Source organism: Tachypleus tridentatus, chromosome 7 (assembly GCF_004210375.1).
Source record: "Tachypleus tridentatus isolate NWPU-2018 chromosome 7, ASM421037v1, whole genome shotgun sequence".
Lineage (NCBI taxonomy): Eukaryota > Metazoa > Arthropoda > Merostomata > Xiphosura > Limulidae > Tachypleus > Tachypleus tridentatus.
This window is the reverse complement of record NC_134831.1, coordinates 103,605,320-103,618,150: the sequence shown is the minus strand read 5'-3', so window position 1 is coordinate 103,618,150 and position 12,831 is coordinate 103,605,320. Positions and strand designations below refer to the sequence as shown.

The window sequence follows — 12,831 nt, the reverse complement described above, 5'->3', positions numbered from 1 at the left end:
CGGTTTCTAGTGTTGAAAGTCTGCAGACATACCGCTATGTTACTTGGGGGGGGGCTTCCCATGAGATTAATCACATTATTAGCACGATGCAAAATTAACTTAGATTTTTTCTGCAGAAACAGAAACTTAACTGATACAAAGAAAGTTCATCCATTTTTATCTCAATCTTGATCTTAGGCAAAGAACTATAATCGAGTTAAGCCTAATTGGTTTTACTATAATCGTGTTAAGCCTAATTAGTTTCACTGCAATCGAGTTAAGCCTAATTAGTTTTAAATTTTTGCCACGTGATCCAGAAACGTATTAACTTTATCTCATTCCTTTAACACAGATAGCACAGAATCTTGAAAAACGAATCACATCTATTACTATATTAAGGCTCTTTAACATGAATTATCGGAACTAATCTATTAATACAGCCACGGCCTCTCAACACATTCAAGATGAAACACTATCCTAAAATATGTCATTAAAAGGAAGTGGGTTACTTTAGTGAAAGATGTTAAACAATTTCAGAAATAAACATCCTCTAACTATCTCCCAAAAGTCATGACATTTCCAAGAAAAATAATATGATATACCCCTCTAGTTAATGAAAAACGAATAACACACCTTTTAACGTAATCTTAAATAATGCACATTTTAACAAGCGTTGAATTTCACATTAAATTATTCAACAGTGTTAAAGATATAAAGACACAGAAATAAACATTGAATTACATAATACACAAGCAGAAAAACCTTTTTAACCGTAACGTGGGAGACAAAATATAATAATAATATAAGAACGTGGTTACGTAGACAACCAGTAATACTAAGAAATACCAGGAAAGGAACGTATCAAACGCAAAGCTACAATGTCCACTTTAGGAGTTGAAGGATTATCTCAATAGAAACTGAAACAAAAATAATCACACAATTAAACAGGCAAAACGAAAGAAAACAGAATTAAAAAAGATTAGCATACGTTATTTAACAAAACATTAATAGAGGACGCATTATAAAACGAGAAAAAAAAAGAAATTAATTAGTAAACCAAAAACCAAAACAACCGCAGATGGCACATTCTAAATGAAACTATAAAATTCGTATAAAAGCATCAAAATTAACGAAACTAAAATTTAAAACAAGCAAATAAATATTAAACAATTTACAAAATGAGCTGTACGTTAAAGATGAAGTAATGGAAGTATCTATCTCCAGCCAGATCATCAATTTTGGATCTTCCTGAAGAACATCATGGGTGTCTCTCACTCATCGTAAACACAGTAACAGATCCTGCAGAGCACAATGGTTTTTTTGTCAATTGGCTAATTCCGATTTCTTGAGATTGTCCCAAGTATTAGTCAAGGCTCTACACGAATTGGCTAACCTGGCCTGCAAGCACCACACGTCCACCATGTACCATCTTAAAGGTACCTAAGTCGATTTTCTTTCATATTGTATAGAATCTAAGCGTCAATTCGCTCTGGTAGTGCTATTTCAGCATTGAAATCTGCTCTAACGCCAGTCAGTATATAATAACCTTTAGTGGTCTTCCAGGGAGCTCCACTTAATCTCACAGGAACAGATACCTATGTGTCTCAATTGGTGATCTCTCATGGTCACCTTCAACTCTCTTTTCGACACCGATGTTCCTTCACTAGCAGTTAGCACAATACTATTCCACTGGATCTGACTTTCCTCTGGCTTAGCCTCTTAAGATGCAGCTAGCTCTGGAAACATCTTTTTGGGTTTAGGTACGAAATGATGTGATTGCATCACTGCTTTGTTTGTAACTACTGATGGAACACATCATCATTTCCCTTCGATCCTCAGCCCCTCTCTCCGTGTTCCCTGGGGCTGTAGTCAGCGATATTGATGAAAGCTAATGGTCAGTCGTAAGGCAGGTCTCTTGTATTACAGTGAGAGTCTTAGTCAGTCCTGGTGGGTTCTTCATAGGTGAATTTGTTCTAATTGCTCCAACCTGGTTGAGATGATCCCGTCATTGTTGAGGAATGCAGAACTAACCTGACTCCAATATAACGAGTTTTCCTACGTCCAATGTGTCAATCAGCAATGCATCTTCATCCATTGGTTTTACAATTGTGCTCAATCGTTCAAGTTCCCTGATGACAGCCTTCACATCTCCTTCAATTCTCTGATTAGTGAATAAGTCTTGTACCTCCCTAAAAATTACTTGCTTTTCACATCGACAACTTGTAGGTTATGCTGAATGCAAAACAAGGGAACAGAAACAGCTAGTTCTGATCTGAAATGTAGTTAACTGCAAGACAGCCACACTGACAACTGGCAAAGTTTGATTTTAATAATCAAATTTTAGGTATGTTTAATACCTTGGAGGTTCAAGTACAAAGAAGACCTCTTCCTCCATCCTTGACAGTTTATTCATATTTTATAATTAGTTCATTATTGATCTCATTTCTATATGAACTACTTCTTAGGATTAGGGTTTGAGCTCTACATTTCGAGTACACACAATGGACTCTTTTCAATGCCTTGTCCACAGATTTAACACTTGCAACGTTTAGTTTTTCTGAAACTTCTCTTTATTTGATAGTTTAAAGATCCTATACATCATAAACAGTTATAGTAGTAGGAACACTTCTCACTTGATCAAATCACTATTTCTATTGTTTCTTTCTCCAGCAACTCCTCGTTGTCCAGTTTATCAGGGAACACAATATAAATGTTTTTTTCACTGCTTACTTTTCATCTAGGCTGTTGATCAAACGTACATGCATTTGCAATCGTAGACCTCATCTACACTACATACTTTTTGGGCACTAAGGGCTTCTTTCCTCGACAGCATATCATGAATTATGTCCTAAGAAAGTGACACCTCCTGCCCAAACTTGAGCAGTTTTGGCAAACATACTATGGAATTCCAGCTCATTGTTTTTTATTCCACCGTGGCAAATAGCGAGTATTCATTTCAGTCGGTCCTGTGTAGTTTGACAAACGTTACCAGCATCTGCTTAGTGGTTTGACTCTCCAGAGTTTTCACCCCACCTAATACCTTACACCACTTCGTGACCAATTAGCTGTTGAAATTAAGCTCCTGGTCTATATGAATTTTTCCTAGTGTTCCAAACCATGTTATTCATTTTAAGCTAACCTGTCTGCTACAGTCCACCGGCATTTGTCACTTCCACTTAACTTACCGCACTTTGAGAATGGAGCATCCATTTTCCTGCAATTACAGAACAACACAGGGAGTCCACTTTTTCTGGAAGATAAGAACCACAATAAAATCTGCAGCTAACGTATTTTATATTGCAGAGGTTTCACAGATTCAGTGTACAAACTCTCGTGTGTTATGTAATTTAATTTTACGCAATGCCTCTATAATTGCGCTACATTATAACAGCATACGAAACCTTGTATGGATGAGCCCGCCGAATAACATCTGTGAATAATAAGATACTATCGTTCACTTCACCACATACAGTCGTACTGTCCATTGACCCTGTGCTCAGACTCGGCGGCATTGAATGACTTCGCCATGGAGCATCAGTTCACTTGTAGTGTAAGTAAAACTGGCCGACAAGCTCCAGAGTATGTCCATCCAAAGTATACCTATTATAGATTCAAGATTCGATATGGCCACTCCTGTTTGGTGAGCGACATCTCCCAAACTAAGTTGAAGTTTAGTTTTATCTCTCTTCTAACACCCCAGCTTTGACTGTACTTTTAAGTGCTTGGACGATCGTGACGTCCACCATGTTCCTCTCTACTCCTGTGATGTCCACCAGGAAGTCAACCTCTTACCCCTTACCCTTATCAGCATATACCAGGTCTCCTTCATCCGAGAAAGAAATTGGCTGACACTAAGTTTACTCTGTGCCAGCAGATCGCGTTGTATTCTCTGATTGGCGGGCACGCCAACCATGTTCTTCATTGATTTCAGAAGGGTTAATTGCCATACTCACCAATCAAAGTGGACCATCTTAGACCTGCTGATTCGACGTGCAGTTTTGTATCTTGGCGTAGTTAACTCTGGTTTGTTTGTTTGGAATTATGTACAAAGCTACACAGTAGGATATCTGTGCTCCACCCACCACGGGTACAGAAATTCTGTTTGTAGCTGTGTGAATCCGCAGACATACCGCTGTGCCACTGGGGGAAACTTAAAACAGTGAACAATGAAAGTTTTCATACATACCAAAATAAAGTAAACATTTTGATTATGTTTTTACCAAATTTGATAAGAATAATTACTTTTCTTTTATATATATCTATTGTTTCTTTTGTTTTTTTATGAGGTTGAATAGCTTAAAGTAATTAATGGAAGCATTTCGGTAAAGTTTATGTACGTCCATATTTTATATATATATCTATATAGAAATGTAATTATGTTTAGGTAATCTACATAGAAAATACTGAAGCTTACCTGATCTTATATCAATGCTTATCTATTTATTTAAGCCTAATCCAAACATTTAACAGGGTGAACTTCGTGGGATGTTTTTTGGTTTATGTCCGAAGACACCATTAACAGTGAGAATACCTAACTGATCAATATACGTAAATGTACTTATGGTGATGTAAATGCATGTATGTAGGTTGGTATATTTTTTTCAATGGAAAATTTACAAACATAAATAGTTAATATGTGAGTACAGATCTGTCTTGTGTTTGGTGATTAGTCTGGATGTTCCTTGGGACTTCATATTCCATACACTCAATGTCAACATAATAGTGTTTTGATATATTCAGACAATTCGTTTAAGTATTGAAGAGCCACATTCGAGATTTTATGGGCCCGGTATGGCCAAGCGTGTTAAGGCGTGCGACTCGTAATCTGAGGGTCGCGGGTTCGCATCCCGGTCGCGCCAAACATGCTCGCCCTTTCAGCCGTGGGGGCGTTATAATGTGACGGTCAATCCCACTATTCGTTGGTAAAAGAGTAGCCCAAGAGTTGGCGGTGGGTGGTGATGACTAGCTGCCTTCCCTCTAGTCTTACACTGGTAAATTAGGGACGGCTAGCACAGGTAGCCCTCGAGTAGCTTTGTGCGAAATTCCAAAACAAACAAACAAACAATCGAGATATTATGTGTTGCAACTTTAAAACCATATCTCTACAATATAAAGAGTGTAGTTACAGTTTCTGCAGTTGTTTTTTCTTCCGGAAAAACTGAATGATTTTTCACTTTGGTATCAGTTTCCTTGTAAGGCAGAACTGACATCAAACTATTCTTATCTTCATAAACTCTAATGAGTTTATATACTCATCCAAACACCTCTGAAAGTAAGCGGCTCTAGGACTAATTTTAAGCCTAGATCTAAATTGCTTAACATTTCTGATGAGACATTTGAAACAAAAAACATTTTTGCTCTATAAACGATGTATATGTAGTTCTACTATAAAGTCAGACAAAAATATTTGTGCTGTAGAAATTATATACCTGTACATATAAGTTTGTATTAAATATTGACATAATATATTGATACCTCTGGAATTCCATATTATTTACTAGCGTTTGTAAAAAAAATAAAAAATTCCAGACGTTGGTTACATAGATTTCATTTTTCTTCCATTTCTCTTCGAGGAACTTAGACAAACACAACTGTATTTAAACACAGCACTTGAGTGCAAGTTAATTAAACTAAAAACATCACAAAATTACTTATCAAACATTACCAAGCTCGTTGGACAACTCTACGTGTTTTAGCGAAATTCTAGCTTTCCGTCTTGTTTTAATTTAAGTCTATCCAAACACAAATAAACAAATACATCTTAAACATTTCTTATTACATCTGCTGCCCTAAAGTTTTAACAGCGTAACTAAACTTCTGAACAAATATTTTAGAAAATAAAGTGATCACGTTTGAACAATTTAGAAACTTATATATACATTATATATATTCCAGGAAATAAATTGAAGTACAATTTGTGCTAAAGGAAAAACGTATCTTAGTTAGAGAAGTATCTACAGATGGAGTTCCACACAAAATGGGTGTACATCATCAATCAAATTGTAACATCTTTTCGCAAACGTTATGCATGAAATTAAATTTTAATTTAAACTTTAAAACTACATACAGATACTAAATGTTATAAAATAATATTCAATGTAAACATTATGTTCAATACTGGCCGTTAGTACTAAAATAACGGAAAAGAAGAGCGCTTTTAACTAGTTTTAAATTTTCTACATAACTTGTGGCGATAAATCCGATTCCAAGGAATAAATTAATTAGTTATTTCACAACAGTAATAGTTTTCTCTAAATTCTATGGTTTTAAAATGTAAATCCTAATAAAGTTGTAGAAATTAAACCCAAGGCAATAAAACGAAAATGGTTTCTTTGCAGTAATATTAATTATTATGAAAAAATTAAGGAAGAAATAATTCAGGAGCTTTAATGATCGTAATGAGTTGCCGAAACGTCTACACCTAACAGTTAATAAAATTATTTTTTTCAACTGTGAATAAAATTAATCGTTTTCGTTTTGTCGCGAAATAATCTTAACAAATATTTTGCTCAGAATAAAAAATAACTTCAATTCTCAATACACTGAAACAAACATTTCTTTAAAACATAAAAATATGCACACCAAACAAAATGCTAATGATTCTAGTTAAATGTAAATATTTGAAGAGTTTTTAATCTTAACGGCCCATTTTCTAATGTCAATTTACTCATTTATTAACAAAACTTTAAGCTTGATGATACATCGTTCATTTAAGCGACTATGGCATCTGTTTAACGGTGTTATTTGAGTTCGCCCATCTTCATCGTTTAAGTATTTATTGGGTCAAAAATAGATCTAATTTTAACAAAAGTATAAAAAATTATCTTAGTTTTGTGCAGTTGATTTGGTTTGGTTTGATATGTATGTTGTTGCTGGGCTTTGTTCATTTGATTTTTTTTTTTTAGTTTAGCGTATGCCATTGAGTCACTTGCTTCCTAAGAGATTGTTTCATGGCTAACCAATGACAGAATGCACTCCCACTAGCACGTGGGCCAATCACAACTTTACCAACGTGATGTTCACGGTTGAAATCTGTGAGTCTGCTTGAAGTCTCGCGAGATGACGTAATTTTTCTATGTGTCACAATCAACACAAACATCACATTCTCTATTTCAGAACTCGGAAGATCAAATGTCAAAGATTCGTTGTATGATGGGCAATCAGATCCATATCGGCAGGTGGTTTTCCTTTTCTTGTGAAGCTTTCCATTATGAAACAGCAGGATCCGAATATAAGGCGCTGGAATATTAAATATTGATAAGTCTGGCAATAGACCGTTGTTTATAATTCATATGTCACAAAAACGTCTGAGCCTAACAGAGAAAACAGTCAATAGAAATAGTATTCATCTTGTTTGATTTTAAAATTGTATACATTTACGTAAAGTTTGACGCACACACACGTAAATTAAAAGCTCCCAGAGATAATTTGTTATTGTGCTAAAAATATAATTATTTTGTCATACAAATATCACGAAACTAATCATTTCTCGGGAGTTGCTAGCGCATAGTCTGCCTAAACCAATGTGAAAGTGCAGATAGTTAGAAAAGTGAAAACAGGAAGGCGATTAATCCTTTCAACTTTTAACTTTAGACGTAACATATACGTGGTAAGTCTACTTATTCGAAAGTAGAAATGATGGTTAATTTTTAAACTTAGTCAGAGTTTAAAATATCATGGTTGAGAAGAACTATAAGGAATTTTGACATTTAACAGGTCATCAAAATGTGTTGCACTCTTGGTTATACTCGAGAGTCAAAACTCTCATCTTCTCATACTGTTCATCGTGAAAAGTTAGTGTCAATCACAACTATTCTTTAAAAACTTACAGTAAATCTGGATCTTTATTCTTTAAGTTACGTCATATTTTAAAACTTGAATGACAGTGTGATGAATTGCTAACAATTCAGTGCAAAATATCCTGTTTGCAAAATACAGTTTGGAGTAAATATTATTCATGTATTTTTTCCCGATACCTAAAAAATACTTCGCATGGAGCAAACTCTGACGGACATAGTTTGGTATTTGTGTTTTACGACTTTTTATGTTACATTGTAGTTTACACCAACGTATTAAAGCTAGTACACCTTCCCTAACAAGACCAATATTTGTAATAAAGCCAAATAAACATGATATAAAACGGATAATAATTTAAGATTTCATATAAAATGTCAATTATAGTTTACAACTTCAAATTTCTAATCGTGTACTTGGCATATCTTTTGTGTTTGCAATGCCAAAAAACACTAATTTCTAGTAATACAAATATAAAATACCCTTGGTTTAAAATAGCGTTTAGTTCGATACAATGTTATATTTGGATCAGGTGTCATTACAACAGTTACTCATTGATAGATTAAAATTTCAAAAGGAAAGAACAAATATAAATTAGAAATAACGAGACATTCAAAGAAATTATATAAACATACCTGCGAGATATCTTATGTTGCTATGAAAGGTTCGTTTGACAATTTATAATTAATAAGTAATTAATTTCTTATAATTATAGTAAGATTCTCCTTTAAACTTAAATGGAAAGCAACGATAAACTACGAAAGTTCAACATTGTATCAGCAAGCTACAAATCGCAATAAGTCTGCAGGCTTACAGCACTAAAAGTCGGGTTTCGATACTTGCGGTAGGCAGAGCACATATATTTTCTTGTGTAGCTTTATGCCTAACAACAACAACAACAAAAAAAAATCTACTTTGTAAAGAATATATTAAACACTATCTAATTACCAAAATTTTCCATACTGTCTGATACAACACGAAGATTGTTTCCTTTCACTATAGTAAAGTCAAGCGTTCGACTGTGGGTAAGAAACTCAAGCCAAACAAAATCTCCCGTTGCCCTAGAGGAAACAAAGTGTTTAAATTAAACGAATGTTAAATAACATGAAACTGACGTAATATTATTTTGGCGAAAAGGGTGGCGTTGTTTCGTCTTTGTTGTTGTTGTTACCTTTTGAGTAGAATGAAACCAAACTCCCATTCAATTTTACTGGTTCATTTTACCTTCTACAATAGATTAAAATCAATTGTTAACTTTATGTTATTAATTTCATTAGTGTACATTATTGTAATTCTACATAAACTTTCTTTCACAACTCAGCAGTTTGCTTCATATTTCAGTCAATTTTTTTTGTTTTTTTTTGCTTAGTAAACTGCTAGCAAACTTCGAACCTAAGCTCTTCGCGCCAACAGCGAAAATCGGGTGATTTATAATCAGTTTTCTCCTTTTAACATCTGTTTATCTATACTTTACTGCATAACCTCAGCAACTGAAAAAGTTTCTCTCCCCACCACCAGAATATTTGCACCTACTGTCCTTGTTTAGTAATTACGTTTCTCATCTTCTAAAGATTCACCACACGTACATTTCAACTATAGAATGTAAACATCGTGTGAGAAGAATGTGCCCTGTTCGTCAACTAATTTATTAGTTTGGGGTAAAGTAATCAAATTGGGCTTCATTTCACACTTTGTAAAAAAATCATCTGGTTAATTTCTGTGTTATTGTGGTTCAAAACTATACCATTTGTTAGATCTCGCACTCTTATTACTATGTAGTTACTTTGGAAAATGATTTATTCTTTTTCATCTAAGTTTGGACGCAAAAAAATACACAAATAAGTCACTGAACTTTAACCTTGTCCAGTACACATTGTACACGGTTAGCCGTGTTTTCTTAGTGGTAAGATAGCTCTTGGTGTTGCAAAAAAATCAGCTGTTTTCTGTCGGCGAATTAGATAATGGGTAGAGGCTCCAACACCCTTGGGCGCGGATCACAATATATCAAAGTTTCATTTAAAAGGCGGAGTTGTACACAGACCTGGCGTTTTCGACATAATTTTTTGTTACATGAAGTTTGGTTTGATAACATTGTAGCTTGTAGAGCTTTTGTAAGTTTAGTAACTACTTTTTACAAATTAAACTTTAACTTTTGTGACGATTTGCTTTAGTGTTTATATCAAGAAAACTTTGACTTACCATAACTGAGGTTTTTTACAGGGTTTAAATTTCAAAGTAATAGGTGATAGTTTTTATTGTTATTTGAGAAGTTGGATTATATTTCTAGTTTAAACATAACTTTATATTTATTTTACATTTATATTTACTTTTACTGTAGCTGAGAGAGAGGAACACTCTGATATGTGAGAGAACATGTTTAAACATTACTTTATATTTATTTTACATTTATATTTACTTTCAGTGTAGCTGAGAGGAAGGAGCACTCTGAGATGTGACAGAACATGTTTAAACATTACTTTATATTTATTTTACATTTATATTTTCTTGTAGTGTAGCTGACAGGGAGGAACACTCTGAGATGTGACAGAACATGTTTAAACATTACTTTATATTTATTTTACATTTATATTTTCTTGTAGTGTAGCTGACAGGGAGGAACACTCTGAGATGTGACAGAACATGTTTAAACATTACTTTATATTTATTTTACATTTATATTTACTTTACATTAGTGTAGCTGACAGGGAGGAACACTCTGAGATGTGACAGAACATGTTTAAACATTACTTTATATTTATTTTACATTTATATTTTCTTGTAGTGTAGCTGACAGGGAGGAACACTCTGAGATGTGACAGAACATGTTTAAACATTACTTTATATTTATTTTACATTTATATTTACTTTTAGTGTAGCTGACAGGGAGGAACACTCTTAGATGTGAGAGAACATGTTTAAACATTATATTTATTTTACATTTATATTTTCTTGTAGTGTAGCTGACAGGGAGGAACACTCTGAGATGTGACAGAACATGTTTAAACATTACTTTATATTTATTTTACATTTATATTTTCTTGTAGTGTAGCTGACAGGGAGAACTACTCTGAGATGTGACAGAACATGTTTAAACATTACTTTATATTTATTTTACATTTATATTTTCTTGTAGTGTAGCTGACAGGGAGGAACACTCTGAGATGTGACAGAACATGTTTAAACATTACTTTATATTTATTTTACATTTATATTTTCTTGTAGTGTAGCTGACAGGGAGGAACACTCTGAGATGTGACAGAACATGTTTAAACATTACTTTATATTTATTTTACATTTATATTTTCTTGTAGTGTAGCTGACAGGGAGGAACACTCTGAGATGTGACAGAACATGTTTAAACATTACTTTATATTTATTTTACATTTATATTTTCTTGTAGTGTAGCTGACAGGGAGGAACACTCTGAGATGTGACAGAACATGTTTAAACATTACTTTATATTTATTTTACATTTATATTTTCTTGTAGTGTAGCTGAGAGGGAGGAGCACTCTGAGATGTGACAGAACATGTTTAAACATTACTTTATATTTATTTTACATTTATATTTTCTTGTAGTGTAGCTGACAGGGAGGAACACTCTGAGATGTGACAGAACATGTTTAAACATTACTTTATATTTATTTTACATTTATATTTTCTTGTAGTGTAGCTGACAGGGAGGAACACTCTGAGATGTGACAGAACATGTTTAAACATTACTTTATATTTATTTTACATTTATATTTTCTTGTAGTGTAGCTGACAGGGAGGAACACTCTGAGATGTGACAGAACATGTTTAAACATTACTTTATATTTATTTTACATTTATATTTTCTTGTAGTGTAGCTGACAGGGAGGAACACTCTGAGATGTGACAGAACATGTTTAAACATTACTTTATATTTATTTTACATTTATATTTTCTTGTAGTGTAGCTGACAGGGAGGAACACTCTGAGATGTGACAGAACATGTTTAAACATTACTTTATATTTATTTTACATTTATATTTTCTTGTAGTGTAGCTGACAGGGAGGAACACTCTGAGATGTGACAGAACATGTTTAAACATTACTTTATATTTATTTTACATTTATATTTTCTTGTAGTGTAGCTGACAGGGAGGAACACTCTGAGATGGGACAGAACATGTTTAAACATTACTTTATATTTATTTTACATTTATATTTTCTTGTAGTGTAGCTGACAGGGAGGAACACTCTGAGATGTGACAGAACATGTTTAAACATTACTTTATATTTATTTTACATTTATATTTTCTTGTAGTGTAGCTGACAGGGAGGAACACTCTGAGATGTGACAGAACATGTTTAAACATTACTTTATATTTATTTTACATTTATATTTTCTTGTAGTGTAGCTGACAGGGAGGAACACTCTGAGATGTGACAGAACATGTTTAAACATTACTTTATATTTATTTTACATTTATATTTTCTTGTAGTGTAGCTGACAGGGAGGAACACTCTGAGATGTGACAGAACATGTTTAAACATTACTTTATATTTATTTTACATTTATATTTTCTTGTAGTGTAGCTGACAGGAGGAACACTCTGAGATGTGACAGAACATGTTTAAACATTACTTTATATTTATTTTACATTTATATTTTCTTGTAGTGTAGCTGACAGGAGGACACTCTGAGATGGGACAGAACATGTTTAAACATTACTTTATATTTATTTTACATTTATATTTTCTTGTAGTGTAGCTGACAGGGAGGAACACTCTGAGATGTGACAGAACATGTTTAAACATTACTTTATATTTATTTTACATTTATATTTTCTTGTAGTGTAGCTGACAGGGAGGAACACTCTGAGATGTGACAGAACATGTTTAAACATTACTTTATATTTATTTTACATTTATATTTTCTTGTTTAGTGTAGCTGATAGGGAGGAACACTCTGAGATGTGACAGAACATGTTTAAACATTACTTTATATTTATTTTACATTTATATTTTCTTGTAGTGTAGCTGACAGGGAGGAACACTCTGAGATGTGACAGAACATGTTTAAACATTACTT

General features: G+C 33.4%; 1 protein-coding gene across 1 annotated transcript; it reads right to left on the bottom strand.

Annotated features, from left to right (window-relative positions):
- Nucleotides 1–5,540: 5,540 nt before the first annotated feature.
- On the bottom strand, nucleotides 5,541–8,773 carry LOC143258076 (synaptotagmin-17-like). The gene is made up of 2 exons (XM_076517101.1): nucleotides 8,722–8,773; nucleotides 5,541–7,218 (listed from the first exon to the last, which is right to left on the bottom strand). Exons 1-2 carry the CDS (start codon nucleotides 8,732–8,734, stop codon nucleotides 6,881–6,883), a joined length of 351 nt encoding a protein of 116 aa, XP_076373216.1. The 5' UTR covers nucleotides 8,735–8,773; the 3' UTR covers nucleotides 5,541–6,880.
- Between the last annotated feature and the right edge of the window lie 4,058 nt (nucleotides 8,774–12,831).